This window comes from Lutra lutra, chromosome 4 (genome assembly GCF_902655055.1).
Source record: "Lutra lutra chromosome 4, mLutLut1.2, whole genome shotgun sequence".
Classification (NCBI taxonomy): domain Eukaryota; kingdom Metazoa; phylum Chordata; class Mammalia; order Carnivora; family Mustelidae; genus Lutra; species Lutra lutra.
Genome location: NC_062281.1, coordinates 91,837,095 through 91,862,236, shown reverse-complemented (window position 1 = coordinate 91,862,236; position 25,142 = coordinate 91,837,095). Strand labels below are relative to the sequence as shown.

General features: G+C 42.6%; 1 protein-coding gene, 1 long non-coding RNA gene and 1 other non-coding gene across 4 annotated transcripts; 1 reads left to right on the top strand and 2 right to left on the bottom strand.

Moving 5' to 3' along the window:
* The first annotated feature begins 81 nt into the window (after positions 1–81).
* LOC125097117 (uncharacterized) lies at positions 82–11,626 on the top strand. Its single transcript, XR_007126500.1, has 3 exons — positions 82–454; positions 10,894–11,057; positions 11,452–11,626. It is a non-coding gene; the product is annotated as an uncharacterized LOC125097117 (long non-coding RNA).
* Positions 3,722–24,843, bottom strand: LIX1L (limb and CNS expressed 1 like). Of its 2 annotated transcripts, none has more exons than XM_047724574.1 (6): positions 24,449–24,843; positions 16,373–16,536; positions 13,078–13,218; positions 6,802–6,897; positions 6,420–6,497; positions 3,722–5,881 (listed from the first exon to the last, which is right to left on the bottom strand). In XM_047724574.1, exons 1-6 carry the CDS (start codon positions 24,738–24,740, stop codon positions 5,639–5,641), a joined length of 1,014 nt encoding a protein of 337 aa, XP_047580530.1. In that variant the 5' UTR covers positions 24,741–24,843; the 3' UTR covers positions 3,722–5,638. The 2 variants fall into 2 exon arrangements, with proteins under 2 accessions (XP_047580530.1, XP_047580532.1); XM_047724576.1 differs by having other exon boundaries at positions 5,703–5,881; positions 6,404–6,497.
* On the bottom strand, positions 15,135–15,241 carry LOC125099461 (U6 spliceosomal RNA). The gene has a single exon (XR_007127187.1). It is a non-coding gene; the product is annotated as a U6 spliceosomal RNA (small nuclear RNA).
* Positions 24,844–25,142: the final 299 nt, after the last annotated feature.

The following is a 25,142-nucleotide window of genomic DNA, read 5'->3' as shown; positions in this document are numbered from 1 at the left end:
GGTGAAAATACGCAAATGAAGGCGGCCCTAGTTCGGGAAGATGACGGAAGTGTTCTTGTAGCCATCTTGAGTAGGTGGTGGCCTGAATGGAACCGCGCTCTAAGGGACAGCTAGCGGGTAGGTGTAGGCAACTGTCTCCTCCTACTGATTAGGGCAGCCGAGGAGAAATACTACTGACAGCGAGGCACTGCCTAATTTCTTTATTAGAAGATTGTTTTCCGTCTCCTTGGACTCCATACTAGGAAATGAAACTTGAAGAATGTCTTTCGCTCTAAAAAATTCTAGACCCGTACGCTGTTCTGGGGAGTAGCTGGACCTGTGATGTAACATTTTTAAAAATAGTTCAGTCAGCAATGGTGGCTCAAAAAGCTGCTTCTGGTTCGTGCAGCACCGAATGTCTCTCTCAAGGAAACTAACAGACCTGGTTGTCCCTGAACTAGGATTGGTGAGACAGGTATAAGCTGCTGCTGCAGCTTTTTTTTTTTTTTTTTCCTTCTTCTTCTTTTAAGATAAACTCTCAAACTCTTTCCACTTTAAGGACCTATTTTATATTTTTAGCCAGAGGCTTCCATTGAGGTTAAACAATAACTTTGTTGTTTAACCCTTAAACAGTCCCTGCTCCCCTTCACCCAGGGGACTTAAAAACAAGTCCCCGAAACCAGCTCCAGGTAACAAAGCCCAAGTACAAGGGTGGGTCAGGCCAGGTGGAGGTATTGAATCAGTGTGGGCGCATACTGTCTCCTAGCTACCTAGGTGATGGGCTAGTTTCCATGGCTACTGTGGGGTGAATTGTAATTCAGTTAGCCACCTGTGTGTGGCCAGGCCCAACCACATGGCCTTTGCTCTATAAAAATTAGTCTGGAAAGCAAGGAGGGGTTGTCCTCTGTAAGGGGCATCCCTGACCGGTCTGTTTGACGGTCAGTCTGATTCTTGATGCTTGGCGTGAAATAAAGCTTTGCTTGACTTTTGCTTTGTATCAGTCTCGCTCCTTTAATCACAGACCTATTATTGGGGTACCCATTTTGGGGGGGACCTAACACCCACCACCTCCGGAAATTAAGGGGGAAAAAAATCATAGCTGTAAACAAAATAGGGACTTAGCATCTTCAGGAATGGTGCAGGTATTTCATGTTAAAAACCTTTCATGTTAAAAAAATTTGCCCCCAAATTCTGCAATCCTGATGTAGGCCTTCAACGATAGTGGACTGCACATTCACTTACTTAATAATTTTTTAATCAAACAGTTATAATGTGTATATCTAATAAGAGAAGGTGCTGGCAATAGAGGGAAAAATAATTACATTATTAACAATCATTTTATCTATATTATGAGAGTGATAATTGCTGTCATAAAATTGTTAGGGCAGTATAAAGGAAGTTTATAATAGGACTGGGAATAAGAAGGCTTCCATTTGAACTGGGCCTTTTAGACTGGGTAGTTTTCCAGGCGAAGCACTTGTACTGAGGCTAGGAGACACAAACCCATTCACCACGGTAGGTAGTGTGATCTTTGTAAAAATCAGCTGGTCACATCCCTACCAAAAACCTTTCCTTATTTTTGCACTTGGAATAAAATTCAAACACCACCTGCTCTGCCTCTTTACAACAACTTCCATCCCCAAATTCCCTCTCATTAAGCTCTCCCTATATTTTCCCTCAATTATGTTGTCTCTTTCCCATCTCAGGACTTCTAGAACTTCCTGTTCCTGATGCTCTTGCTCCAGCTCTTCACATGGCTCATTCAGCCTCATCCTTTAGGTCTCCCCAAAATACTACCAGAATCGAAGGTTCTCTACTTTATTATCTGTCACTGTGTTAATTTCCTTCACAGAGCTTAAATGCTGATCTAATTAACCTTGTTTACTTTCTATCTTGTTTATTGTTGATTTCCCATTAGAGTGTAATCCTTATGGCAGACACTCTTATTTATGATATCCTTAACGGTTTAGACCAGTGTCTGGCTCACAGACATTTGATACATACTTATTGAAGGAACAGATCCCAGAATGGCAAGAAATTCTGTTTGCCTGATGCTGTGTGGTTAGGAGATAAAGCTGAAAGTACAGGTTGGGGCCAAAATGTATGCCATGCTAAGAATTTTGGAATTCTATCCTGTAGGCAATAATTTCTCAACTTCAAGTATTTGAGTATTCATGATTTTTCTCAATCACAGATAGTCCCCCATGCTGTTCCTTGATTAGTATTTTTCCTTAAGTAGAATGACTTGTTAATTAAGTAGACTGACTTGTTTATGCTGAATTTAAATATCACTGCCATAAATGTAAAATCTGTATTTTTTTCTATGACAGTTTCAGATTAGACTATAACTAAATAAAAATGAAAAATGGGTGGCTAGTCAGTTAAGCATCTGCCTTTCAGGCTCCCTGCATAGCAGGGAGTCTGCTTCTCCCTCTGCCCCTACCTCCTACTGGTGATCTCTCATGCTTTTTCTCTCTCTCAAATAAATAAATAAAATTTTTTTTTAATTTTAAAATTAAAAATATTTGCCCATCTACCAACTAAAATTGTCTCAATACCAAGGGTTCACATATGAAACTTTGGGGAATGCTGCTAAAGACAAAGATAGCTAAGTGATGGTTTAACCAAGTTAGTGGTACAGTACTAAGTATTTTAGAAACAAATCTAGCAATAGTGTGGAGGATGTAAAGAATGAAGACGGAGGCTAGTTAAGAAGCTACTGCAGTGCTCCAGCCCAGAAATGATAAATGACTGAAAGGCAGTGGATATGGACAAGACAGATTAAGAAGTTTATGTAGGGAGTGCCTGGGTGGCTCAGCCAGTTAAGTGTCTGGCTCAGGTCATGATCTCAGGGTCCTGGGATTGGGCCCTGGGTCAGGCTCTGCACTTGGCAGGGAGTCTGCTTGAGGATTCTCTCTCTCTCTCCCTTTGCTCCTCACCCTGCTCGCATTCTCTCTCTTTTAAATAAATAAATAAATATTTTCTTTCCTTTTTTAGTTTATATAGGAGGTAAACTCAATAGTGACTGATTAGAGCATGGTAGGGAAAAGTCAAGTATGGACCTAAGATTCTAGCTTAGATAGAGAGGTAGATAATAATCCTAATAACAGATTTGGGGAGGCAAAGAGGAGCATGTGTGGAAATAGCTTTTATTTTGAATATGCGTTCAAAGAGCTTGTGTCATAAATTCAGGTAGTGATGTCCAGTGTATGGAAATGCAGATGTAAAAGCTGGAAAGGGTGAAAGAAATAGATTTGAGAATGGTGTGTATTATAGAGTTGAAGTCACCATGGTGGGTGAGATTGTCAGCGGAAATGGGTAGAGATTGAGAAGAAAGGATCAGTGACAAAATCGGGGTTCCTCAAATGTCTGGAGAAGGGAAGTTAGAATGCCTTCCCCTGGCAGTACAATCTTATTTCTACCATCCAAAAAATACTAATCAAAATTCTGTTTTAGTATACTTGTAAAAGAATGGGTCATTTTAGAGCTTCTCTGATACATAGGTCTCAAGAAAGAGTCAATGTGGAGTGCTTGGGTGGCCCAGTTGTTAAGTGTCTGCCTTCAGCTCAGGTCATGATCCCAGGGTCCTGGGATCAAGCCCCATATTGAACGCCACATCGGGCTCCCTGCTCAGCAGGAAGCCTGCTTCTCCCTCTCCCACTCTCCAGCTGGTGTTCCCTCTCTTGCTGTGTCTCTGTCAAGTAAATAAATACAATCTTAAAAAAAAAAAAAAGAGTCAATGTAGCTCACTAGACAAAAATCTATTTTTAATTGTATAAAATCATACATATAAAATACATAGAAACTACTAAAAAGATAAGTAAATTCTTGTAACAATGAAAATGACAGATCAGGGAACAATTTTTCTCAAGTTCTTTGGGATCTTATGGTTGTTATTTGAGAAAAATAATCAATCCAGGAGGTGCAAGAAGAAATTCTTCCCAAAACTCACACCACTTCACGCTTTCCAGAGAAAGGAGCATAGGAAAAATGAGGGTTTAGGATTTCTGGATTATAAATATGAATAAAATCTGACCAGACATACCTATTATTTAATGTAGGAGCCTCTATTCCGACCCTATTAGTGCTCCATGGTGTATAGAGATGGGGCTTGGAGAATTCAAAGAGATCCCTTTCAAACACTAAAACAGTTGCTAGACTCCTTACCACTGATCCCACATGAACTAGTCACCAAGATGATTTCGAAGGCCAAAAAGCTGACTTTCATCTTATCCCTATCTGGTCCAAAAGAGCAAATTGTGGCCTATTTCCTAACCTATTTCTAAAAACAAAGTGTATCATCATTAAATGGAAATTCCAATTGCAGAAACATGAAACTTCCCAAGCACATTTTAGAAAGTGCACTGAACTATAATACAATATAAAGGAGATTACAGAAACAAGGGGAAGTGTGTCTTTGAGAGACCTACAAAAAATTCTTCCAGCTGTACTCCCTATCATTTCTCTCTTATTTACCCAGGACAGGGGCAGGGGTGGGGGGGGCACCAGGAGAGGGAGTCTTAAAAACACAAATAGTTGATCATTGAACCTCTTCGCCCTCCTGCAGTCTCCCAAGGTTCCAATTAGGAAGTGCCATAATTCTAGGCTCCTTTTCCTGATTGACTCACGCTCTAATAATCAACATGGAAGAAGAAGAAAGAAAAGAGAGAAAACAACTGAATCCATGGACATCTAAGGTAGCAAATAGCAGCAACTTTGAGGGAGAGAGAGGAACATGGCCCTCGCCAAACAGGACAGCTGTTTCCAAAGAGCGAAATGATGGGAGGAGTGGGAGTAGGGAAATGTTTTCCCTCTACCAATTTCAGCAGGCAGGAAGGTCTAAATACTGGACTCAGCTAAGGTGGGTGAGCAGGGGAAAAGGAGAGAAACGGGAATACTTGAAGATAAGCAGCTTCAACACTGACCCTTTCCGGAGAAAGCTCATCTGGAAAGCTCAATGACCAGCTTGATATGGTATCTATGCCCCAGAGGTAATTTAGGTGATAAACACCTATGGGTTGTGTTTATAATTCCTCTCCTCTTTCTGGGAAGTTTCTCAGGAATGGTTTTAACAATAAGATACCAGCCTCAAAGTGAAGTACCACTTGAAGGCAGAAAAGGAGTAAGGTGGTGGTGGTGGGGTGGGGGGAGTCTAGGCTAGGAAATATCTAGTTGCTGGAGGAACAACTCTATCAAGTAGGCTCAGCTCAAGATAAACCAAAGCCAAAAGCTTCATACTCATATCCTGTCTGGAATCCAAGAGAAAGGAATGAGAGTGAGGGTGGGGCACATAATCCTTATTCAAGCTCCCTGTCATATTATAAAAACACTTTGTCAATCATCTTGTGCTATTGAAATGATTACACAGAGTTACTGGAAGGGTAAGAGCCAACAAGCTCTGAAGACAGCCTCCTCTTCTTACAAAGTGGAGTGGTGATGTTTCAAATGAAACGACATCCAAAAACCAGAACAAAAGGGATCTCTCAGCAAATAGGAATCCAAGTGTAGAATTTATACATATACATATATATATATATCTATATTTTAAAGTATAAAATTGAGAAAGTATGTACAGAAATCAACTAAGTCTTAGAAAAGACATTATAAAAAAAAAAAAAAAAAAGGGCCAAGAGAGCACAGGGAGTATGTGAGTGGACACCTAACAGTTGGAAGAATGCATATTGCCCAACTGCCCAGCAGCCAGCAGGAGAATATCCTTCTTCTCCTTGTGGAAGCGCAGCTCCTTGCCTGCCAGCCGGGCTTCATCCAGCTCCCGCTCAGTAGAGGCCAGCTCTCTAGACAGTGCCCCTGGCACACTCTGCTCCCGGCTCACCCAGTCCAATGCCATTTGGTGGCGAATATCATCATCCAAAGCCCGGTGTGAATAATGAGCCAACACTTCCTGGAAGGGGAAAGGAATATGAAGATCACTGACAATGTCAGGGTTCACACCACATTGGCCCAACAGGACTAGGAACTCTTTTTTTTTCTTTTTTAAGATTTTATTTATTATTTGACAGAGAGAGAGAGAGAGAGATCACAAGTAGCAGCAGGTAGAGAGGGGGAAGCGGGCTCCCTGCTGAGCAGAGAGCCCAATCTGGGGCTCAATTCCAGGATCCTGAGATCATGACCTGAGCTGAGGCAGAGGCTTAATCCACTAAGCCACCCAGGCGCCCCAGGACTAGGAACTCTTAACCTTGGAGTCCTAACTGAAGTTCGCACTGAAGTTCTCTAAGGAGATTCTTAAGGGAACTGCCTGGTGGAAGAAGCAAGTTCGGCAAAAGAACCACAGCTAAGATCTAAATTAAAAAGATGATAGGAATGAAGAGGGCTTTCAGTATTCACAACCTGGTAACTATAGGCCTGCTTATTTCTAACAACAGCCCCCTCAAAATAGTTCTTCTGCCACACTCCTTGCACTTACCTATAGAACCTCTTACCTGCCGAGAGCACTGTCTTTCCCTCATGGCCTTAAGGCTGCCATTCCAGTGCAGCAGCTGAAAAACTGTCATTAGTTCCTGGGGGAAGAAGATAAGAAGCGTCAGGACAGTGATTTTTTTTTTTTATTTTTTTTTTAGGACAGTGATTTTATATGGGGAGTTTGCATTAGAATTACATGCGGAACCTCTTACAAAATGTATTTTTGTAAGCATCTCATACCATCTCTGATACGCCCTTTGGGAAAGGAAGGTCTTTATATTTTGAAAAATATTCTAACCCTCTTTCCCCTCCCTTTCAACTGAGTATCAGTGACTTAGGGATTAGTATCTATCCGCAGGTTGATCTGTGTCACCAGAGTCAGAGAAGTACATGGAAAAGTACCTGGAACTCCAACATTGACTTGCCCTTATTGGATTCCAGCATGAATCGGAAGGCACCGATCCCTGTATTTGGGTTGTCAGCTTCCTCCCTGTTGCCCTGTAACAGAGGAAAGGAAAAGACAAATAGATTTTCAATCAGGATTATCGCCTCAAGCAGCACTGTCCAGGGGAACTATAACGCAAGCCCCAACCTAATTTAAAATTTCTTAGGGGCACCTGGGTGGCACAGTGAGTTGAACGTCTGACTCTTGGTTTAGGTTTGGGTCGAGATCTCAGGGTTGTGGGATCCATCTGCGTAGGGCTCTGCGCTCAGCACAGCATGCTTGGGTTTCTCTCTTCCTCTCCTTCTGCCCCCCCCGCCCCCTGAGAGCATTTGTAAGTTCTCTCTCTAAATAAATAAATAAATCTTAAAAAAAAAATTCCTAGTTGCCACATTAAACACGTAAAACTAATTTTAAGAGCATGTTTTATTTAAGCTAATATATTCAAAATACTATCTTAAACTATAATAGCATAAAACTTTTTTTTTTAAGATTTTATTTATTATTTGACAGACAGAGATCACAAGTAGGCAGAGAGGCAGGCAGAGAGAGAGAGGAGGAAGCAGGCTCCCCGCTGAGCAGAGAGCCTGATTCGGGGCTCGATCCCAGGACCCTGGGATCATGACCTGAGCTGAAGACACAGGCTTTAACCCACTGAGCCACCCAGGCGCCCCAGCATAAAACTTTTTAATGAAATATTTTACATTCTTTGTCTTATACTAAGATTTCAAAATCTGATGTCTCTTTCATGCTTACAGGACATCTCAATTCACACTAGCCACATATCAAGTGCTAAAAAGCTACATGGTGGCTGATGGCTATTCTGGTCACCACAGACCTAGAGGACTCCAAAGTCATCACACATACTAACTCAGGTGACAGAGGCCAATCTGATTTTTCCTATCTTACAAAGAGGGAACACTGGACAGAGAGAAGAACCCTGATTTAGTCAAAATAACAGAGTGAGCTCAGCATACAGGATTGGACTAGCCTAAAGGGTAACTGGGCAAATGCATTTTCAAGGGAAACAGTAGAAGCCATCAGCATGGTAAATTCTGGGTAGCAGTTTGGCCTCCTGGACATTTGCCTCTTGTGTCTTATTGGTGACATGACCCTATAAGGGTACAACTAAGATACATTGTCCTGTGCAAAAAACAATACAGTACAGAAGTTAAGAACATGGACTGGATCTCCTACTAGTCGAGAAACCTTGGTGAAATCATTCATTTAACTTCTCTGTTCCTCTGTGTCCTCATCTGTAAAACGGGAATAATTACAGATCCATCTCCTAAGACTGTTTCGAGAATTAAATTAAAAAATTGGGACGCTTGGGTGGCTTAGTTGGTTAAGCAGCTGCCTTCGGCTCAGGTCATGATCCCAGCGTCCTGGGATCGAGTCCCACATCGGGCTCCTTGTTCTGTGGGGAGCCTGCTTCTCCCTCTGCCTCTGCCTGCCACTCTGTCTGCCTGTGCTCGCTCTCTCTCTCTCTTTCTGACAAATAAATAAATAAATCTTTAAAAAAAAATTACTGGGGTGCCCAGGTGGCTCAATCCGTTAAGTGTCTGCCTTTAGCTCAGGTCATGGTCCCAGGGTCCTGGGATCGAACCCCACATCAGGCTCCCTGCTCAGCAGGGAACCTGCTTCTCCCTCTCCCTCTGCCCCTCTCTGTTGCTTGTGCTCTCTCCCTCAAGTAAATAAGTATCTTTTTAAAATAAAAAATTAAAATTTTTAAGGTATACCTGTGGTTTTAAAACTCCAATTTCTATAAAATGTGGTACATTGTTACATTAGGCTGGGTATCCAGTTACACAATCCAAATACATTCTGGTACTGGCTCTGATTTTGTGCTGTTTGGTGGTGGTTTAACATTATTTTTTTTTTAAGATTTTATTTATTTATTTGACAGAGATCACAAGTATGCAGAGAGGCAGACAGAAAGGCAGGCAGGGGAGTAGGGAGTGGAGCAGGCTCCCTGCTGAGCAGAGAACCTGATGCAGGGCTAGATCCCAGGACCCTGAGATCATGACCTGAGCCAAAGGCAGAGGCTTAACCCACTGAGCCACTCAGGCACCCCGTGGTTTAACATTATTAGAGATAATTCCAAACCTGGGCATTGTCTGGGACTTCCAAAATAAGGGCATGTCCTGGTTTACTGATGACCTTTTGTCAACCTGATCCAGGAAAATAAAGCCAGGAGACTACTGGGAACACAAGTACCCAACTTTCTCTTCCTGCTTCCTGAGAAGTTGCCTGCTCTTTCTAGCTCATTCTACATGATCATTCCTGCCCTACACCTAAGATTCTACTCTTTTTGAGAAATGGGACTAGGTAGAGCTCAGGAGCCAATCAAGTTATATCCAAATCCAAATTCAGTTCATTATGGGGCACTTTTCATGGGGGGTTACTATATATGTACTACATATAAAATAATTCAATGCACTCAGTAAGTATATCATAAGTGCTAGCTTATTATTTGTTTTCACTCTGCTAGAGTCAACAAGAAGTCAAAACTACATAGGATCAACCCATACTGTTTTGTGGCTCATGAGAAACAACACGCCAACATGTAGTTAACCTTCATGGCAAAGCAAAGATCACAAAATTTGGATTTAAAAATGAAAAGCTAGAGGGAGGGAAGAAAAAGGTAATCTTCACTATTAGTATTTACGGCCCTGATGCAAGTAACCAGTTTCATTTTTCCTGTAATATTCAATATGATACCTTATTCAGTACCTCCAGAGTTTTCCATGGTACAGTACATAGAAAGTAATGATCACCTCTGTACAACCAACTGGGGTATACAGAAGAGGCTGCTGGCAGAGAAGGCCATCTGCCCTGGGTCTTTCTCAGTCCCTTGAAAGCTGAGGCACTCAGTATTATGGCACAACAGAAACCTATTCAAAGTACACCAAAGTGGCCTGACCCACAAGTTGTGCCACAAGTTGACCCACAAGATCTTCCTCCTGTCACACTTCTACATCTAACATGGCTATAAATGAACCCGATTTATTCAATACACATTTAATCACAGAATATTGATACATGGTAGGAACATTAGAATATTATTGCAAAGAAATTAGAGTTAATTTAATTCAACCTATTCATTTTACAAATGAAGAAACTCAGACCTACAGAGGCTGGGTGATTTGTCAAGACATACAGTCTCCAAGTCAGGACTTTAAAAGAACAAAGGCTGAAAGCAAAGAAATGTGAACATCACCTTTTACCCATGGCTAATACCAAATCAATGTTACCTGGGATATGGCAATTCTACTGGGAAATTAATGAGAAATCTATCAAGTTCTCAATTTTGAGAAATAATGGCAGGAATAATACTAATTTATACTGCCTAAATGCTTTGTAGTAGACATTGCCAGTGACATCTATTTCCTTCTTCCCTACTACAGAATCTTAATCTTGTTCCAGTACCTACCCATCTCCCATGCATCTCTCTCAGGGAAGAATGATTTTATCCTCTAATTCCACTGGGTAAATCCTAACCCTTTTTGCTTGTAATTGGTTTTAAGGTGGGAATTCTGGCCATTGGGAGGTAGGAGAGAGGTCTGCTGGAGGGTTTCTGGGCCAGAGGGTTTCTGGGAAGAGACTCCTTACTGTTGAAGAGATACTAGAAGTTTCAGAGCACCTAGCTGGCTCATTTGGGAGAGCATGTGACTCTTGAATCCCAAGGTCCTGAGTTCAAGCCCCACATTGGGTTGGGTGTGGAGCCTACTTTAAAAAAATAAAGAGAGGGGCACCTGGGTGGCTGAGTGGGTTAAAGCCTCTGCCTTTGGCTCAGGTCATGATCTCAAGATCCTGGGATCGAGCCCCACATGGGGCTCTCTGCTCAGCAGGGAGCCTGCTTCCTCTCCTCTCTCTGCCTGCCTCTCTGTCTACTTGTGATCTCTGTCTGTCAAATAAATAAATAAAATCTTTAAAAAGGTGATATAATATTTTAAAAAAATAAAGAGAAAGAAAGAGAGGAAAGAAAGAAAAATGGTCTCTTTCCATCTCTAACTGTAGTTATGTCTGTTTTAATGTCTGAAATTCTGTAGCTGTCCTCCATCCTAAGGGAAGCCAGCCCAAGGACAAAGCCAATATCTAGAGGATGGCTGAGTGGAGAGATGGAAAGAATTTAGGCCAGTAGATGATGACATTCACATTCTTGATCCATGGAATCAACCAGCCCTGAAATCTTTACTTCTGAACTTCCTATCACGTAAGAGAATAAATTTTCTTTCTTGATTTATTCCCCTAAGTCAGTTTGAAGTGAGATTTTTCTATTACTTGCGACCAAAGGCATCTAAACAAGTAACATATGCTAAGTGCTTGAATATATGCTCTTCTATCCAATAATCCTATGGGATAGGTATAATTGTTATAGATGAGGAAATTGAGATTTAGATTAAGTAACTTACTTGAAGTCACATAACTAGTAGAACCATAATTTCAAAATGATGAACCCTTGCTTTCTATAACCCCAAACTAATGTTTCATTGTATAATACATTAGGTGACTTAATAAATGTACTGTGATAAATGTAAAGTGATAAATGTACTTTCCTAATTTTAATTGAATTTGATTAATATAAAAATTGTTTTTATTCCCTGTAGATACTGCTGACTGGGGCAAAGAGAAATGGAAGAAAATCATATAGGTCCTGGGTAACAGAGGGAAGCCAATTTATCATTTAAAGTGTTCAACAGGGGTGCCTGGGTGGCTCAGTCGTTAAGCGTCTATCTTCGGCGCAGGTCATAATTCTGGGGTCCTGGGTCCTGGAATTGAGCCCCACAATGGGCTCCAGGCTCCCTGCCGAGCCTCCCTCTCCCACTCCCCCTGCTCGTGTACCTGCTCTCATTGTCTCTCTCTCTCTCTCTCTGTCAAATAAATAAATAAATCTTTAAAAAAAAATAAAGTGTTCAACACTAATAAATACATGAACAGATAATCAAAGTGGTTTAGTACATGTAATTACATCTTAAATTCAAAGAGAACAGAAACAGAGAATTTGTCTAACTTTATAACCCTATCAGTGAACTTGTGGAAAGGAAGAAAGAAGGCAGCATTCATTTCTTAGATGTACTCCTGAGTTAGAAAATTCTAAGTCCAATTGGGCTCCAGTCGTGGCTCTATCACTTCCTAGCTACATCCCTTCGGGCAAAATTGCACTTCCATATTTTTAGTTTCCTCATCTGTAAAATAGGGGTAAAAACAGTTCATATACCTCAGCTGTTATTGTGATGATGAAATGAGATAAAGTACATATAAATCCCCTGGAATCGTCCCTGGCACAGAGTAAATACTCAATTAGGATTAGCTATGGTTATCATTATCATCATCACTTGAAAGAATAGATATCCTTTTTGAGGAGAGTAAATAAATTATCCACCCCATTCCTAGAAAGGAAAAAAGGAAATATGACACTATATTATAAAGTGTTCTTTATTAATAGATGAACTAAGGGAGACAAGTGGCAATAAGAACAGTCATATAAAAAAAAAAAAGAATAACAACAACAAAAAAAAACAGGGGTGCCTGTGTGGCTCAGTCAGTTAAGCGTCCGACTCTGGACCTCAGCTCAAGTCTATATCTCAGGGTCAAGAGTTCAAACCCGCACTGGGCTCCATGCTAGGCATGAAGACTTCATAAACAAACAAACAAACAAAACAAACATTGGAGGAAGACAGGAGTAATTTTTTTTTTTAAGATTTTATTTATTTATTTGACAGAAAGAGAGATCACAAGTAGGCAGAGAGGCAGGCAGGGCGTTGGGGGTTGGGGGGAGAGCAGGCTCCCTCCTGAGCAGAGAGCCCAATTCCGGCTCAATCCCAGGACCCTGAGATCATGACCTGAGCTGAAGGCAGAGGCTTAACCCACTGAACCACCCAGGCGTCCCAGGGAGTAAGTTCTTACACCAAAATTGGGAAAAGTAGAATTCAAGCTCAGTTTTTATTTTGGATTATCTCTAAAATTCCACAGATCTTGAATTAAAGGTTTCCAGATACCAAAGAGACATAATGAAAGCAGAAAAATAGCAACAAAAACAAAAACATACACATAGAATCAGTGACTGAGACAAGGGAACATATAATACACAAGAGCGATGGAGAATAAACAGAAGGAGGTACAGACAGGAAAGAAAAGAATTGCTGCTCTGTTTCCCAGTGATTTACAAGACTTCCCAACCAGCCAATTTTCCCAACCCCCACTCTCCTTCCTTTCAACTCCCAGTAACTTACATTGAAAGACGCCAGAGCCTCAGAGACACTCTTCTCAATGAACTCATCAGTAATTCTTCGGGAAGGATGTTCATTAAACACAGAGTTCATCAGTGCAATCTTTGCAGCACTCCGCCGGGCCTCAGCTTTTGTAGGGCAAAACTAGGGAGAGCAGAGAAAGAGAAAACATGTCCATGCGTATATCTAAGAGAGCAGAAGGAATGGTGGGAGGGGAAACACTGGGAAAGAAGAGGCTGGGACAGTCTTTGGATAAATCAGTTCATTCAGCACACCCTCCAAAGTTTGTATTGTAAAATGGTTGAGGCATTTGGAAACATAATTTTGATTCAACATCCTGAAGTCATTAAGGAACTGGAGACGGTGATAGCTCATACCAAATCGAATGCAGAATGAGGAAGGCTGCTGAAGTCAGCACATAATCACTGGATATAAAAAATATCCCTGTTTAAACTGTCGACAGAATTCATTACTCAAAAGCCAGATTCTGCCCAGCCCGTTCAAAATTTCTATCTTGTTCTCCTGTTCTGTGCACAGGCAAGATTTGTCTTCATGCCTCTAGATACCCTAAGAGTAGAACAAATCTGTGTCTAGGTTGCTTCTGCAGAGAAGACCTCTAGTCTCTACCAGAAGCACCCATCTGGGGTTCTTGGACTTTGCTTTTAGCTTCAAGCAGGCATTTCCCCCAGTAATGCTGTGAGTCAATGAGCTATCCTTGAACAGAGTCCAAGATCTGAAGGAATTTATAGTCTTTTTTTTCCCCAGTGGAAATAAAGAGGAGAGGGGTGACAAGGGGAAGGAAAGCTGACCTGAACAAACCAAGAAAAAATTAAAAGTTAATTCATGTTTTTTACGTTGTATCCAACATGGGTATCATAGAACAAGTCTGATTTTCAGAAGTCTTAAATCACTCAACCTTAAATCCTCAGGCACTATAACATTCCTTTATAATTCATCATCACTGGCAGCCTCAAAGGCCTCTGTGGACTCTATCATTTATGATTAGGGTTAGAGGAAAGGAAGGAAGTAATGTTACAGTTTTTAAAAGTCGATCAGCATATGTTCACTAATTAGCTACCCTCAGTATAGATAACTCCCGATTTCTTTGAGCTGACAGGTCTCTCAGAATATGGTAGTTGGTGCATTAACCTTAAGTCATCTTCTTCAATTTCTCTGTTCACTAGCCTGTCTCTACTCACTAGCCTGCTGTTCATTCTACAGTGTAGTGCTATTTCTGAAAAGTCGTCCATGAAGAAAACCACCAGGAGAAATTTCACCTGCCAAAATGGACATAAGAGATATAAGCTAAAAGAAGCCAAGATAGATAATTCTATTCTTTGGGTGGGGGAACAGAAATCAAATTACTATGATGGTCCAGTTATGGACATCACCATAAAATTATCAAATCCTTATTCAGTAATAAGATGACCTGAGAGAAGGAAGATCTTATTCTCTAGAAGAGAAAGTATAAACATTAGTCATCATGAGCATATATTTATTTCTCTGAAATGGCTGGGCCTCTCAGGGAAAAAATTTAGTCACTGTATTTGAAATGAAGTCTCTTTAGGACTTTTCTGTTTGAGGCAGGAGCTGAACCACAATGGCCCTCATTCATGCCATGGATTTATTAAGTGCCTACTCTTTGCTGGGTGCTGAGTTGGTAGTAAGGATTTAAAATTGAACAAAAAAGAAGACAGATACTATCTCTGCCTCCACCAAGCATAATCCACTAGGTGAGATAATCAATTATGATATGTTGTGATAAGTGACATGATAAGGGAAGTTCAAGGGGCTCTGGAAGCACATAGCAGGGGTTATAACTTTGACAAAGGGTTATACAAACCATAAAACACAACAAAATGTCTATCAGATATCTCCTCTAAATTCCTATTCAGACTCTAAGTTGACATTTCAGAAGGCTACCTTCCTATGGGTGATGTCAAAGAATCCATCTTTGATGACAATATTCACACTAGTCAAATTTCTTTTCCTTTCTTTTGTCATTATGTTCAGTTAGCCAGCACACAGTACATCATTAGTTATTCAGTGTTCAACGATTCAAAAATGTGGAACACTTTACGAATTTGCATGTTATCCTTGTAAAAGGGCCATGCTAATCTTCTCTGTATGGTTCCAGTTGTAGTATATGTGCTGCCGAAGTGAGCCCTCTTCTTTTTTTTAAATAAAAACAATCCCACAGCATTTATTGTGCTCTGGTAATAACTTAAAGGTAACCAAAACAATGCAAACAAATGTTTTAGAACTACTCCCAACAAAGGACCTCTAAAAAAACAAACTACATGGTCTTCTCGAAAATTTCTCACTTCACTGATCATTTCTAGTTTGGAGACACCTTGGACCAGGGTAATATTATCTCCTTTTAACATGTTCTGACCCAGTTGTTTTCTTGACTTTGTTCTAAAACGAATCTCTTTGGCATCCTCTAATACAAGGTTCATGTACTCATCAAAACCAATGATACAGCCCTCAATCTGCATGTTCGCTTGCTTATGAAGCCAGACCTGAATTAGAGATCTATTTTGCAAATATCTGGAGATGAGGATGATGGACTGCACCATCATCTTCTGCAACTTCTTGGCCCTGGCCACAGTACGTCACAGTGGAAGCCAACAAAGACTGCTAGTCAAATTTCTTATTACCCTATAACAGCAACCACTGTTCATCATCCTATATCACAGTTCTTTTACAGAACTGTAGAGTGCTAGCACTAGAAAGATTTTAGAAATAATCTAACTTATCTCCTTCTTGTTATAGATGGGCAAACTGAGGCCCAGAGAATTTACCTGACTTGCCCTCCTGGCAGTGAGGAAAATAAGAATTTGGATCTTCTCTTAGATGAGTACTATCTCCACCATACATAGTACCTCCCCTTTGACCTCTTAAAGAACTGAAACATTGCTTTCTTTTAGTAATTGCCTATGAAGAAACCCTGGGGGCAAGGAATACTATTCTGTGTTCTCAAATCGAGACGATAGGAAGATGGATGGCCAGATTAGAACACCAGATTAGGTGCTGGTAGTCTGATACACAGAGAAAGGGCCTATTCATAAGGGATCCGATTCAAAGTGGACGTGGTTTTTTGCAGGCTGAAAGAGAAGCTACCGAGGTTCTTTTGTGGCTAAATGAACCTCAGAGGCTTACCAGAATGATCTGCCCAGAACTGGTTCAGGTGCTCAAATATGTGATTTCAGACACCAAAAAATGGCCAAAGTGATGGAGAAAACTACTACTAGCAGCCAAGCCTTTATCTTTGCTACTGCCTGCTTGCAACTCTTACCTGGAAACTCCCAAAGCAGCTTCCCCCAGGCAGAGTGACATAGCAGACGTAAGGAGGGCTGTTGGACGGAACCATCTCATAAACCACCAGAGCCCCATTCTTCAAGTCTGCCCCACGGGACTGCTTCATCTGCCAGAATTCCTGAAGTGCCTCCACCACATTCACTACAAAAAGAGAAGCAGTTAAGTTCAGCAATGAGTAGTTCTACGTTTCAAGACAGTATCTGCCAGCTGTATGTATATCAAGAGTCTAACCTGCCTTAGCTCCTTATCACCACTTAAAAACATTTAAATTAATAAACCTAGACTCTGATTAAGGTATTTGCATAGCAAGACCAGTATATGCTTGGCCTCCCTCCCCACCTCGCTGGTTCACGTTTCGATTAGTCCTAAGCACCAAAGCAGAATAACTAAAATATTGGAGGCAGAGTTTCCAGGTCAGCAGACCATTATCCCTGCCTGATGAAGTGCCATTAGATCATTCCACAGTTGGTCAGGTGGCCTAGTATAATAATCACCAGCACAATGAGAAGTGCATTTACCGAACTCTTCCTGTGTGTTGTGCCCCCATTTTACAGATGAGTGAAATGAGACATAAGCAAGTTAAATAACTTGCCCAAGGATGTAACAGCTAGGGGTGCCTGGGTGGCTCAATCAGTTAAGTGGTTGCCTTCGGCTTGGGTCATGATTCTAGGGTCCGGGGATCCAGGTCCCCCCACCCCCCCACGCATTGGCAGGCAGGGGAGGAATCCCTGCTCAGCGGGGAGCCTGCTTTTCCCTCTGCCTCTGCCCCTTCCCCCAACTCAGTCTCTCTCTCTTTCTCTCATTCTCAAACAAATAAATAATTTTTTTTGTGTATGTGCTGCCGAAGCGAGCACAATAAATAATTTTTTTTTAAAAAAAGGATGTAACAGCTAGAAAGTAGCAGAGTAAGAATTCAAATCCAGACTGTCTTGGTTCCAGAGTCAATGTTCCTAACCTTTATGCAATACTGACACTCAAAGAAATGTGGCCCTTTTAGCCATCACAGGTCCATGCTTCTGGTGAGCAAACCCATAGCCAGATTCCTTTCCCATCCTGGAATATTATACATTTTGTGTATATATATACTATACTGTGTGTGTGTGTGTGTGAGAGAGAGAGAGAGAGAGAGAGAGAGAAAGTGAGAGCAAGAGCATGAATTTCTCTTCTGAGGATTTCCCTAGGTAAAAGTCATTTTGGAGGAACACTCCTTCACAGGTCTCTTATGCTCCTTTCCATCTTGCTGGGTATGCCAAGATTTTAAGGACTTGGTTGCTCTTTCCTTGGGCCATTTCTCAGGACTGTGTTTGCAGCAAGAAACCTGAAGGATGAGGTAATGTCTTCCTCTGGGACAAAGAACAAGCCTGCTTACTCCCTACTAAGACATGGCAGGTTCCCCAAGCTCAGTGTTTGTTCTTCTGTAATGCAACACGTGGCCTACAGGAGCACACACCTGAACCCTTCCCATCAGATGTGGGAGGCAAGGAGAGCTGATGCAAACAAATCTGATGTTTATGCTACCTGCTGTACTGTGAGTAATTAAGTCCTCTGTCTCTGACCCAGAAGTCTCTTGACTTCCGCCACCATCTGTCAAACAGTAATCGGCTAACATATGAGGGTAAAATCAATCTCAAAACTCAAAACCAGACTCAAAATACTGTATTCCAGAACAGTCCCCTCCTCCCCCAATACTTGGACTCAATAATTGCACAATTATGTATTGAGTACCTACTCTGTGCTAGACTACGTGCCGGATGCTAGGCGACAATAGTGAGCAAAACCATATCCTGTTCCGTCTCCTTATGCAGTTTACAGTCTAAAAAGGGAGAGAGATTAACCAGAGACCCTCAAGCAAATGAAAAACTGCAACCTTGATAAGCACAATAAGGGAGTTTGGTAGATGATGGGAAATGTCATGGGGGCATCTGACCTCGTTGAGAAGATCAAAGCAAGCTACACTGACAAAGTGATATTGAAGTACAGATATGAGTATGAATTCACTAGGCAAAAAGGTGAGAGAATAGAGCTCTGAACAGAAGGAATAACATACCCAAAGGCTCTGTAGCAACAGAGAAGATGGCAAATAAAGGGACCAGTGTGGCTCGAAAAGAGAGAGTGAGGACAAGTGTAATGCAAGTGAGACTGCAAAAGTTAGCAGGGACCAGACCAAAGTGAACCTTGCAGGCCTCATCAGAACACTGGCTTTATCTTAAGAGCAGCGGGAAGCCATTGAAGGGTTTAGGATGAAATCAGTTTTCCTTCGGAAAGGATCACTTTGACTGCAGGGTCCAAACATTTCAAGTGGCTTTAACAAGAGCCTCATAAGAGTAAATGATCACATGCATTCTCCCATATCCCCCAACATGGCCGCTCTCTACTCTTAGTTACAAGGACTTATTCATTCTTTTATAGTGTGTTAGTTTAGGTCTGCCAAGGAGAAGACACCAAAATGGGACAGACAAGCAAGAGATTTATTGTGGAGGAAGTAGGAGACGGGAGAGGCTTCGGATGATGTTGAAGGTCTGACACCTGTAGAAGGGGGTGTAGGAAGGAATGAGGTCTGGATGTGAGAATCTCAGTTGGCAGCGCAGTTCCAAGAAAGGTTTGGCCAGGCCAGGGGGAAGCCCCCAAGCCAAAGGAAATCCACATATCACCAGGATGTGCATGAGTTAGTGTCCCTGCTAGGCCGTGTCACTGATTGGAGGGGGAGGGCAGCCACAGGATGTGTGGCCTCAGTGCACACGAGGTGATGGACCCAGAGAGGACAGCAGCTTAAGGCTGTCAGTTATGCCCCTGCAGTAGGAGATATGAATAGGACATTTTCATGGCTGCCACACACACATTAGGCAGAAATGTGAGCACATAATATGTCCCTAGCTCTATTCTGAGCATTCGAGATGCAGAGATGAATAATACACCTTGCTGGCCAATGAGGCATTCGAAATCTTGTTGCCAGCAACAACCATTAGCTCACCTGCTCTGCAACTGAAGCAAGCACTCCTTGCTTCAGCCGCGGTGTGAAAGGCGCACAAGCTCTTTCCTAACACCCTGTATCTGACTTCTTACAGTGTTCATTCTTCCATTAAAAGGCAGCATGAAAAGGAAACTCTGTCTTTCCCACCCTTAGTTTTGGCAGGGGCTCTTCAAAGGTCACTGGGCCCAGAAAGCTTAGCCATCTTTTTGTTCTTTCCACTGAGATCTTTTCAGCCCCAGTTCCCTCTTTGAGACAATTTAGCACAATGCACTGGGTGACAGCTTTCCTGACATGCACATAACAGGGAGAATATCGAAATAAAGGGAAAGGGGAGGAAACCACTGCAACCGAGAAGGTCCTATTAAAAAGCCTATATCCAGTCTATTGCCAGTTAAATTTCTCTTGGCTCACAGCACAGGACTATTTTTTAATGATTACTCAAAGCCAAAGGAAATGGGGAGTCTTGTTTCAGAAATGGATGAAATGGGAAATTGGGCAGAATGATCAGGAGAAGAGCAATTAATTGTGATCCTCATTTGAAACTGCTCACAGACTCATTGATCTTTAGAGCTGACAGGGATTTCAGAGATCATCTGAACTCAGGCTACAAAAGGGGAAGTGACCTGCTTGAGGTCACCTGCTGTGGCAGAGCTAGGGACTGAATTCAGACATTCTGATGCCAGGGTTCTTTCCAATTTGGGATTCTTAACCCAGGGTCCAAGATCAAGTCCATGACTGAACTTCATGGGAGTTCACAAGCCCCCTAAAACCCACAATGAAATCATATGTGTATATGTTCTTTCACAGTTCGGAGGCCAGAAGTCCAGAAGTAACGATGGACCAAAATCAAGGGGTCAGCAGGTCTGTGTCTGTAGTACAGACACATCTGACAACTACAATTGCTTTTTAGAAGTAACTGGAGATGCTGGGCTAAAAGAGAATGTGCCCCTGATGGCCCAGTGCATAGACTCATTTGAAGGGAGGGATGGCAAGATGACTGTGACTTATGACAAGGACTATGGGAGGCTGAAAAATGCCCCCTGTTAAGATGTCCATGCCCTAATCCTTAAAACTGTGAATGATACCTTAGGTAGCAAAAACTTTGCAAATGTGATTAAGGATCTTAAGATGGGGTCTCCAGAACTGTGAAAGAATAAATTTCTGTTGTGGTAAGCCCCCCCCAAAATTTGCAATAATTTGTTAGAGCAGCTACAGAAACTAATATAGGGTCTAATCCAACATCCCCCAAAATGGAAATATTCAGACTATCAATTTAGCCCCACAATCACTTGTACATAAAGAAGTTGTCTGTGATTCCAATGAAAAGGAACAATAACTAAACAGAAAATACCACACAAGATCCATTTGTTCAACCTAGGGAAGCAGCTGGGCAGAACTTCCAATCATGTAGCCATACTGTGATATAAAGGGAGAACAATAATTCTGAAATGATGCATTTGAAGAGGGCAATGCAGAAGTTACAGGGCAAGGAAAGTGACTGCCAGTTGTCAAACATTAGAAGGGGACTACATGCCACATGCAAAAAGGGGCAAAGGAAATGCGAATGCTACCAATACCTCTCACCTACAGTTTTCAAAGGGTTCCAAAAGCATAATAATAATAGCAACCACTCACTGAGTACCAACTATGTGCTCATTATCTCATTTAATCCACACAAAACTAAACTATCAAGGTAAGTATTATAATACCCATTTTGCAAAAAGTGAACAAGAAGGCACCTGGCAGACTCATTCAGCAGGACATGAAACTCTTGATTTCGGAATTGTGAGTTTGAGCCCGATGTTGGGTGTAGAGATTACTTGACAATAAAATCTTAAACAAAAAACAAACAAAAAAAAAGTGAACAAATTAAGGAACAGGCCATGGCGGCAGAACCAGGATTTTATAACCAATGTTTGCTTCAAAGCTGACCCTCTGTCAATTGCCCTATCTTGCCTTACTGCACCATTAACCCTCACACATACTTGTGGATTGTGAGTTCCATGAAGATAGGGATGGAGTATCTGTCTTGTTCACAACTGCATCTGGTGATCAATAAGTACTTGTTGAATGAATGAAGTAGATGAAGCCTAGAGAGATTAAGCGATTTATCCAGGATCACACAGCCACTGTTTCATGGGGAGAGGTACTCTGATTTCAAACCCTATGCACTACAAGCTAATTAAGATCCTACAGCATACTGGGGTGCCTGGGTGGCTCAGTGGGTTAAAGCCTCTGCCTTCGGCTCAGGTCATGATTTCAGGGTCCTGGGATCGAGCCCTGCATTGAGCCCCGCAGCGAGCCCCGCATCGGGCTCTCTGCTCAGTGGGGAGCCTGCTTCCCTTCCTCTCTCTGCCTACTTGTGATCTCTGCCTGTCAAATAAATAAATAAAATCTTAAAAAAAAAAAAAAGAGAGAGATCTTACAGCGTACTGAGCTAGGTGTGTGTCTTGGGTGGAGACTGGGGTATGTGTTTTGAGGGGGAGATATAGGACAAACAAGTGAAATAATAGAATAGTTTCATTTTTGTGTTTTTAAAATAAATGCTGAGGTCCTATACGGATGCAGGTAAATCTAAAGGCAGAAAAGGTAAATTTGAAGCAGTCAGAAAGAAGGTGAAGGATGTGAATTGCAGATGATACAGTAAAGCACTGCTGGATCAGATAAAGGTCTGGGCAAAGATCAAAGTAAATTATACTCAGGGGAATAGTGCCAGCCCCCAAATACCAGACCATCAGTCACAAGGGTTCATGGGTACATGCCAATGGCAGTTTTGCCTATTAATTGAAGCAGAATAAGCAATTCCATGTGGTGAAGGACTTCTGAGCCAAATCAGCAGAGATTCTGCTTGTCTGAAGCTGAACTATCTGCCAAACTCTCCCAAAGTACTGGCGGGACACCCAGACTGAAAATGAGAAACTCAGAAATAATGGGGAGTGCGGTGGGAGGTAGGGAGGTTGGAGGAAGGCATCACCGCAGAGTCTGAAGCCTGACTGATTGCTCTTTGTCAGTAAAATCCCCTTGCTTCTTCATCCTGTCTAAGGAAATGAAAAAGGTTTTACAGGACACTCAGTTTAGATGCCAAACCAGAGGCTCTCTAGGTAACACAGACATGAAAAATGGTTCATTCCTCTACAATTCTAATAAACGCCTATAAGTTTCTAAGAGAAATGGTTCGTGAGGATGACTGCTCCTATGCCCAGAGGAAAAGACCTTCCCTTGGTCTCAACTTAAAAAGACTGGAAGCAGCAGGACCATAGCTGATGACAGTTCCATCACGAAGCCCTGTTAAATCTAGGAATTTAACTAGACAAATAATGATATTCCTTCATGATGAATTTCAGAATCACATGCATTTGCATTCCAAGCACCTAGCAGAGTGCCAGCCCCATGGTAGCAGTTCAAAATGTTGAAGAACAAAAGGAAAGTAATGGGAAACGTATCATTGGGCACATCTAACAAATGGAGCTAAAAAAAAAAAAAAAGTCTGTTTTCATAGGAATTTTTGGGTTTACACTGTTTGGATTGAAGAATGGAAGAAAATGAGACCTGTTCTTTCCAAGAAAATACGAACCAACAAATCTGAGGCAATTCTCATCATTTATAGAAGGTACCCATTATGTGTCAGCTGTAATATCTCATTTAATCCCCCTTGTAACCCTTAAGGAAACTGAAATGTGGTGAAGTTGTCACTTCCCCAAAAACATAGCTGGCAAGTGACAGAGATTTAATCTGGGATTTAATTCACATTTGTCTGACTCCAAAACCCGCATATGCTCTTTTCACTACAGTTTCATAGGAGGGGGAAAAAAAAGTCACTGCTGTCCATTGAGAAGGCCTTACAACCTTTCTCTGTATTATTGTCTTACTAGAAAGTTAGAGATATAGTCACTTTCAGCTCAGGCAGGATTTAAGAAGCAGAAAGAAGTGATGTCTCAGAAATGCCAGACCTACATTTTGAATCCCACACCCCTCACTATATTGTGTTCCTTGTTACACTATAAATCTGGAGCTCAAATGCAGGAAAATCTGCCCTGATTAAACATAAACAACAAAGAAAACCGTCACATTCCCCTTCTCAGAAACCCTAGAAATTAGGCATATGTAAAATGAAGGTTTCTAATGGAAATAGGGTTTCTGCCTGGCTCATTTCCACAGAATTTAACATTGAGAGAGCCAAGGCCTGGGATTTATCCTCAGTTCCTGGGCAAGGGCCAGGAAAACAGAGCCAGACAGACAGAGAGGCCAGAGTTGTGAGGCTCCATACTAAAAAGGACACCAAAGTGAGATACTAAGTCATAGGAAGCTGGTGTGGGCTCAGTAGTATGGTTCCAGATTCAAAAGCACAATTATAAGTGACCCGTGAAGGCATCACCTAACTCCCCAGCAAATCCGAAGTTGCACTGGAAATTTCAGAGTCAGGACAAGTAAGAAAATAATTCAAAAGTCAAGATTAAGGAGGCGGATGGGCACCTGACTGGCTCAGTTTGTGGAGCATCTGACTCTTGATCCCGGGGTTGTAAATCTGAGCCCCATATTAGGAGCAGAGATCACTTAAGAAAATAAAAATCTTTAAAAAAAAAAAGATTAAGGAGGTGGAATAAGTTAATATGGGAGCCCAGGAATTGCCAAGATCACAAAAGAAAGATTGAGAGGGTATGGATGAGAAATGTCTTAAAGCTGACATAAAGCTACACAATGGGGACTGGTCCTCAAAGGCAAAGGGATGTTAAGCTACAGGAAGAATTCCATTTCTGAAGGAGAAAAGGGTGGGAAGAAAAGATGGCTGTATTTGTAAAAAGGGGTCCCTGGAGAATATAGTAGCAATATAGTATTAACTCAATAAAGGGGGGTGGGTGAGACGTGTGTATGAGCGTGTGCCGGTGGGTGGGTGGGTGTGTGCGCGCGCGCGTTCCTCTGTGTGTGTGTGTGTGTGTGTGTGTGTGTGTGTAGCCCAGAAGGAAACTCCCCAAAAGGAAATGCATGTGAGGGCTCTGCGCCAGAAAAAGCGATCCAGAGGACTATGGGAGCAAGGCTCCTTTACAGACGGTGTCCCGCAGGAGGCCAGACCCGCAGACTCACCTCGGCCATAGCCCTGCGTGTGCTTGGCGAAGCTCCTCACCACGGCCTCCACGGCCTCCCGCAGCACCGCGGGGCTGCCTGCAGCGCCCGGGGGCAGCTGCAGCCCAGGGGCCCCGGCTAGGAGCAGGGGCGGCGGGGGCGGTGCAGGGGGCGGCGGTGCGGGCGGGGGCCCTGCTGGGGGTGTGGCGGTGGCAGCCGCCGCCCCAGTCACTCCGGGCCGAAGCGCTCGCAGAGTACCCCTCCCGCTGGTGCCCACTCCAGGCTGCAGTCGCTGTGCTCGCATCGTCTCCATCTCGGCCGCCAGTGGAGTAGCGGCCCGGAGCCTGCCAGCCTGGCGAGCTAACGGTCCCAGCCACCCCCTCCAGCGAGCGCCCAGGGACTGAGGCGGTGCCGGGGCCCAGCCGTCAGTCAAGAGGGGGCGGGGACGAGCCCGGTTCTATGCCAATCACCAGAGACTGGGCGGGAACTGGAGGGCTCCAGCTCTGCCATAGGCAAATCATTGAGGAGGGCGGAGGTTCTGGGCAACCAATTGCAAAGAGAAAAAGCGATACTCTTTATAAGGAAGAAGCTTATCCTGGGCGCTTCTTCGGAGTCCTGTGGGGAGTACTGGAAAGCAAGCCAGACCCCTGGAACGAAGCTTGCCGTGGGGCGGGCGGGGAGGGGCGTACTAAAGGCGGGGGGAGTCCTGGATGTC

What these genes read in the sequence shown, in the direction of transcription:
- LIX1L (XM_047724574.1), bottom strand. Translation starts at nt 24,740, where the DNA reads ATGGAGACGATGCGAGCACAGCGACTGCAGCCTGGAGTGGGCACCAGC. An exon ending in AGGCTCTGGCGTCTTTCAAT is followed by an intron (nt 6,898 to 13,077) that starts GTAAGTTACTGG and finishes CCTCTGTTACAG; the next exon opens with GGCAACAGGGAGGAAGCTGA. An exon ending in AAAGACAGTGCTCTCGGCAG is followed by an intron (nt 5,882 to 6,419) that starts GTAAGAGGTTCT and finishes TTCCCCTTCCAG; the next exon opens with GAAGTGTTGGCTCATTATTC.